The 7,042-nt window shown below is 47.2% G+C and overlaps 1 protein-coding gene across 1 annotated transcript; it reads left to right on the top strand.

The window, feature by feature from the left end:
- The first annotated feature begins 3,583 nt into the window (after nt 1–3,583).
- LOC127342630 (uncharacterized) lies at nt 3,584–6,246 on the top strand. Its single transcript, XM_051368616.2, has 4 exons — nt 3,584–3,934; nt 4,434–4,539; nt 5,119–5,262; nt 5,799–6,246. Exons 1-4 carry the CDS (start codon nt 3,660–3,662, stop codon nt 6,051–6,053), a joined length of 780 nt encoding a protein of 259 aa, XP_051224576.1. The 5' UTR covers nt 3,584–3,659; the 3' UTR covers nt 6,054–6,246.
- The last annotated feature ends 796 nt before the right edge of the window (nt 6,247–7,042 follow it).

Below are 7,042 nucleotides of genomic sequence, written 5' to 3'. Positions count from 1 at the left end.
TCAAGGACATATTCGAGCTTGGTGTTACTAGCAGCAACGAATTGCTCTTTACTGTCCCGGACCACAGTCTGTTTGATTTGAATATAAGAAATCAAGATATTGTAGTACAAACTTTCTAATATATTTAAGACTTGAAATAGAAATTTGTTTCTAAAGTAGTTATAGCATGATTCATGCATGTAACTTCTCCGAGTTTTATTCAAAGCTCATAAAAATAAATAATCAAGCATTATGTATCATAGGCATAGCATGGAATAGGAAAAGTCGGGGGGAAAAACAGGACGACGGCTGAAGGAATCGAACCTGGAACCTCCAGAGCTGCGTAACATAAATTGAGCTACAATGGTTTCAATGTTAATCTCTGAAATAAATTATTATATATACGCTACATGAAAGGACAACTTAGAAATTTTGGGCCCCAAAAATTTCTGGGCCCTGTGAGGCCGCACGGGCCGCACTCCCGTCGGCCCAGGCCTGACCACAGAGTACCGCTAAGTATGCCAGCATCAAATGATCCGTCAGCATTAACTCTGACGTGATCCAAGGGGTGCTCCTATACAGCGCTTCAAGCGGGAGCGATCGCGGCTCCGCTCAAGGCATCCTACCTGGGCCGTTTGTAATGCGGCCCAACAAAGGTACTGTTTCTTTTTCTCTTTTTTTGTTTTAGTTTGATTTTTACAAAAAATTAAATCCGAAAAAGTTCATATTTGGAAAAGGTTTGGATTTAAAAATGTTTAAATTTAAAAGTTGTAAAAACCTAAAAAATGTTTGAATTTAAAAATTGTTCAAATCTAAAAATGTTCGAATTTAAAAATGTCCAAATCAAAAAATGTGCGAACTTTGTAAATATTTGAATCTAAAAATGTTCAAATTTAAAAAATGTTCAGATCTAAAAATTGTTCTGAGTTGAAAAATGTTCAAAATTCGAAAAAGTTCAAAAATGAAAAATGTTCGGATTTAAAAGTTCAAAAAATTTGAAATTCAAGATTTGAAAAATGTAAAAAAAACTGGTACGAAAAATCGGAAAACCAAAAAAACGAAAAAAAAAAAAAAAAACAAGAGAAAACCGCCTAAAACGGAAGAAACCCTGGAGAAAAAAGTACTGCCACCGCTAATGGGCCAGCCCACCCCGTTGGCCGCTTCAGGCGGGAGCGATTCGCCTGATCCAAGGGAGGTCTCATCCAATTTACTTTCTTCGCTTAGTTGAATGGAAATACTATCAGATGCATGGAATTGGGCTTGAAATCACCGAATCTGGAATTGGTGAGCAGTTTCCACCGTTTGGATAGGCCTTAGAATTGGAGCCCGGAAACCGAGCCCAAATTCCACGACTGAATCGGTATGTGTTAACATCCCGCGAAACTTTCCGAGGTCAGACCCTCGGAATCGCTCGGAAACTGACGCCTCTTCCTCGCGAGCACAAAAGAAAAGAGCAAGCAACAATGCGCCGTCGCCGTCGCCGCCTCCATCTCGACGCAGGTTCGCCCCTCCTCTTCTCCCGCCAGTTGCGCTCGACGGCAAGCACAGGGTGAACGGCGGCGGCCCTTTGCCGCGAGCTCTGGACATCGAAGGCGCTCGGCGGAGGCTCCTGGCCGCGAGCGGAGACGGGCGGCGCTCGTTTCCTGGCCGCGAATGAAGGCGCACGGCGGAGGCGCCTGGCCGCGAGCGGAGGCGCGCGTCGCTCGGCCCCTGGCCGTGAGCGGAGGCGGCGGCGCTCGTCCCCGGCCGCGAATGGAGGCGCACGTCGGAGGCGCACGTCGGAGGCGCGCGTCGCTCGGCCCCCCGGCCGCGAGCATAGGCGGGCGGCGCTCGGCCCCCGGCCGCGAATGGAGGCGCACGGCGGAGGCGCCCGTCGCGAGCGGAGGCGCGCGGCGCTCGGCCCCTGGCCGCGAGCGGAGGCGTGCAGCGCTCGGCGCGCTCAGCGTCGAAGATGGCGGCCTCGGTCTGGGTTCCAGGCAATCCCGCGTCGGAGACGGCGGCCGCCTCGCCGGAAAGTGCCGGCCGGAGCTTGGAACAATGGGGATGAGGCCGAAATCTGTGGTCTACCTCGTCTATTTTTATTATGGGGATGGGGATGAGGCTGTGGTCAATTTTTGTGTGTGCTAACTAACATGTACATAAATTTATATTGTTTAGATTTAACAAAACACCAAATTCCAGCGTTTGTACATCCAAACAGGATTTGGAATTGGTTCACCTTTCGATTTCAACATGAAATTCCGAGCACATCCAAACAGCTGAATTCTATTTCAGAGCCAATTCATTTCCATCTCAGATTTGGAAAGTGATAGTCCAATTCAATTCCATATAGGATTCTAGTCTGCTGTGTTTGGATGCATGGAATTGGGCTTGGAATCACCGAATCTGGAATTGGTGAGCAGTTTCCACCGTTTGGATAGGCCTTAGAATTGGAGCCCAGAAACCGAGCCCAAATTCCACGACTGAATCGGTATGTGTTAACATCCCGCGAAACTTTCCGAGGTCAGACCCTCGGAATCGCTCGGAAACTGACGCCTCTTCCTCGCGAGCACAAAAGAAAAGAGCAAGCAGCAACGCGCCGTCGCCGTCGACGCCTCCATCCCGACGCAGGTTCGCCCCTCCTCTTCTCCCGCCAGTTGCGCTCGACGGCAAGCACAGGGTGAACGGCGGCGGCCCTTTGCCGCGAGCTCTGGACATCGAAGGCGCTCGGCGGAGGCTCCTGGCCGCGAGCGGAGACGGGCGGCGCTCGTCTCCTGGCCGCGAATGGAGGCGCACGGCGGAGGCGCCTGGCCGCGAGCGGAGGCGCGCGTCGCTCGGCCCCTGGCCGTGAGCGGAGGCGGGCGGCGCTCGTCCCCTGGCCGCGAATGGAGGCGCACGGCGGAGGCGCGCGTCGCTCGGCCCACGGCCGCGAGCGTAGGCGGGCGGCGCTCGTCCCGGCCGCGAATGGAGGCGCACGGCGGAGGCGCCCGGCCGCGAGCGGAGGCGCGCGGCGCTCGGCCCCTGGCCGCGAGCGGAGGCGTGCAGCGCTCGGCGCGCTCAGCGTCGAAGATGGCGGCCTCGATCTGGGTTCCAGGCAATCCCGCGTCGGAGACGGCGGCCGCCTCGCCGGAAAGTGCCGGCCGGAGCTGGGAACAATGGAGATGAGGCCGAAATCTGTGGTCTACCTCGTCTATTTTTATTATGGGGATGGGGATGAGGCTGTGGTCAATTTTTGTGTGTGCTAACTAACATGTACATAAATTTATATTGTTTAGATTTAACAAAACACTAAATTCCAGCATTTGTACATCCAAACAGGATTTGGAATTGGTTCACCTTTCGATTTCAACATGAAATTCCGAGCACATCCAAACAGCTGAATTCTATTTCAGAGCCAATTCATTTCCATCTCCCATATATCGAGTTGTTGCGATTTCGATTTCGATTTGTGATTTGCGGTGGTAGCCCAAGCCACCAAATAGACGCGCCCCCCTGGTCTCCCTATCTATTGTGGCAGCCCAAGCCCAGCAGGCCTCACCGCCTCCGCCTGAGACCAAAATCCATCCGTACCGACCCATATTGGTATTGGGCGCCCTCTTTCCTTCCTCGGCCGCCACTTTGCGCTGCGCTCCTCTCCTCGGCTTCTTTCGGCAAGAAAAGTGGCGAGAGAGTCAGGCCCCTCTTCTGATTGTGGCGGCGCCATGGAAAGGGGCGAGAGCATCCTTGACGCCGTGCTTGACGACGAGGAAACCCTTGACTTCGATGGCGATGACGTCGAGATGGCCGACGCGGACGCCGTCACGGAGGAGATCCCCGTCCCTGACGCCCCGGCTGCCGTCGTAGGAGGCGATGGCGGCGCCGCGCAGGCGGAGAAGGGCGGCCCGGAAGGAAAGAAAAAGAAGAAGAAAAGGTCCGGGAAGAAGAAGAACAGGGGGAGGCCTGATGGGCCGCCCACCAAAATCGCCGACATTAATCGGTAAGAACCCTCGCACCGCTCACCTAGGGTTTAGGTCAGTCCCGATATGAAACTAGTAGGAAATTAACGTCTGATGATTATGCTATGGATTTTGTATGCTTGCCTTTCACAATCGGGAACGTTGAACCTTAGTTGCCTAGTACCGAAAATGGTACATAGGCACAATGGTTCTGCTAATCTCGATTGGAAATGTTTATTTCATCTGTGTGAAATTGTTGTATCGAGGAAAAATGTTCAGATCCTTGTCTTTAATCCTGGAATACGACACCACTGGACGTAGTACATGGCTCAAAAGTAAGCGAACACTGTATATTTTACAGTACAATTGTGCTATCTAGTCAGATTTTGCGTGATCAATTGGTGTCATACGAATTCAGATTAACAATAGAATGGTTGTTTTCGTGAAAGAGTGTCGTGCCAATGTAAGGACAATTGTATTTGCTTTGTCGTGTTATTAAATTCAGGCTTCTAACTGCCTAATTCGTTTTACCTGTTGCAGATTTGTCCTCGACACATGCAGGCGTTTGAAGGAGAAAAAGTCATACCTTGTTTGGAATGCTATTGGCTGCCTTGGTGTTTCTGCTGTCAGTGATCTTGTCAGAGAGGTAGGCAAACTATTCTTATGTTGAGCAGCACTAAAGGAGATTCAGTTTATCACTTAAACAATAGTGTCTCAATGTTGATGGATTTCTTTCTAAGTAGAGCATAAATACATCGTAGACTTGTAGTGTAAGCTACTGTCCTGGGCCTCTCTGTTTTCACCTGTACCTCAGTGGTGGACTCGGTAGGTATTTGCCAAATGGACTTACATACCCTTCCTAGAAAGTCTGTTGCCTATCGCTCTTACAAATATTACTGCCTTGATTCTTTGCAGTTCCATGGATTAGTTTGTTTTAAGTAATTCACAAGTTTGGAGTTTCTCAGAAGAGTCACTGAATTATATTTCCATCTACAATACTTGATTTGGTGACAGATCCAATTGCAGTTAAGTTCCTGTTTCATAGCTATATCTTGTACAATTCCTGCTGCTGTATATAAGCAGATAGTAACATTGTAAAACCCGTCTGTATTTAAACCCCAGAGGTGATTTGTTTTGTTTTGCGATATCAAATAACCAACATTGTCTATTAGTACTCTGCTTGTAATTTGCTAAATGATCTATCACTGAATACATTTTCTTACAGGTTGAGGCCATTCAGAAGTGTGGTGGGCAGACGATTGCTGATGGAAGTCGTTTCCGCACAGGTGGTGGAATTCTCTGGAACATCTTGAAGTCAAGAGAACCAAAGGCATACAAGGAAATTATGATGAAGGGAAGGGAACTTGAGGTAAGATATCTTTCTGACTTGCCAACGTTCTAGTTTTGGTAACAGCATTCCTCATGGCTCTTTAGTGCACTAGTACAATATAAACGCAGTAGATTGCTCTTATCCAAGCCAAGTTTGTTGATTGTGTATCTTCCACGGCTCCCTTAACCCCACCCACACAAAAAATGTGTACTGTGTATATTCCACGCCATTATTATTAGTAAAATCAGTCAATAAAACAAGTTTCATGTATTTTGACTAATTTTGAGCCAAGCAGAGTGATCTTGTATTAACGGAAATGAGCTGAAATTAGAATTGATGTTTGTCATAAATCAAGTAAATAGTGACCATGTCTAAATAAATTCATTTTGTTGACAATAAACTGATGTGCAGCATTTTCCCCTTCACATTCTCCTTTTGCATACCAACATTTCAACAGATGGTGATGAGGGTTACAGTGAACTATTATTTTGGTGCAACTTAACTGATCTTAATGATCTTTGCTACCACTACCAGTTTTCAAGTGTCTAATTGATTTTGCTACTTCCTCCTTTCAGAAGCAGTTTATGTATGGGAAAGGCAGGCCACATGTGAGCAGAAACGAAGATGCAAGCTCACAGGGCAGTGCGCTAGTTGATGAGGAAATTGAAGCACAGGATGATCCTGAGCACTTAGTCGATGCGGAGGAAGCACCTCCTGCTAATAGTAAAGCTGAAACCCGTAAACCAGTAGCTGACAGGATTCGTGTGCCTGTCTCTTATGATGATCTTTTTGAGGAGGGAGAGATACACGAAGAAGAACCACAAAATTGAAGCATTCCAGAGGTTTTGCCTCCGCGAGCCTTAAATCTGCTCAGAAAGCAAGACTGAAGAATGTGAGGGAAGAGGGTAGATGTATGTACGAACACTGCAGTGAAGTAACCTTGTTTCTCCTGTGGAATCCAATTTTTTCTCCCTTGTGATTGTGATTGAGCAGTACGGCATGCAAATATGCAGCAACGGTTGAGTTCTCTTGTTGCCAAGAGTGGAAGCTGTTGGTATTGAGCTAAATTCAGCGGAATGAAATGTGCGATTTTGTAGTTGTCCAATTCATTTTCAAAAATATTGACGAAGAAACCATGTATTTTCTTGGCCTCGTGATATTTACTGTAGTGGTTTATATAGATCTGAGTATCATCCTGCTTGGCCTAGCAAGTACGATCTGGTCGCTGTTGGAAGATCAACTTACGAACCAGGTTTTATGTGTAGCTTTGTGCGAGCTAACTAAGATCGAGCTGAAGACTGGAACACAAGTTTCTGGACGGATGCCACCTGTTTTCATTGTGGGCAACCGTTGATCGATGGTCTTATTTTCTTGTGTTTTTGTTCTTAGTAGATATTTGTTCTCATATACTTGTACATCCCAACTTTGTCAAAGGCGGTTTCCTGACCTACTCCGTTCCTTTTTAATTGATTCTAATTTAGTACAAAACTGGAATTAATTAAAAGGGAATGGAGAGAGTAGTCCTTTTTAATTGATTCTAATTTAGTACAAAAGTGGAATTAATTAAAAAAGAATGGAGAGAGTAGGATTCTTGATGACATGCACCACATAATGACTTCTCAGTGCTCTGCGCTGAGCTATTCACTCCTTGATCGTGATGTATCACATGCTTGGTACTACCTCCGCTCTAAGACTGCTCATAGTGGGAGTAACATAGCTAGTAACATCACATATCTCAAGGCATTTTGGTGACATGGCATGCCAATAAATGAAGAAAAAGAGTGAGGTGGTAACTAGCTATGTTACCATAACATCACAC

The sequence above is a fragment of the Lolium perenne genome, chromosome 3 (assembly GCF_019359855.2).
Source record: "Lolium perenne isolate Kyuss_39 chromosome 3, Kyuss_2.0, whole genome shotgun sequence".
NCBI classification, from domain to species: domain Eukaryota; kingdom Viridiplantae; phylum Streptophyta; class Magnoliopsida; order Poales; family Poaceae; genus Lolium; species Lolium perenne.
The sequence above is the reverse complement of the archived record's forward strand: the minus strand, read 5'-3'. Positions and strand labels throughout refer to the sequence as shown.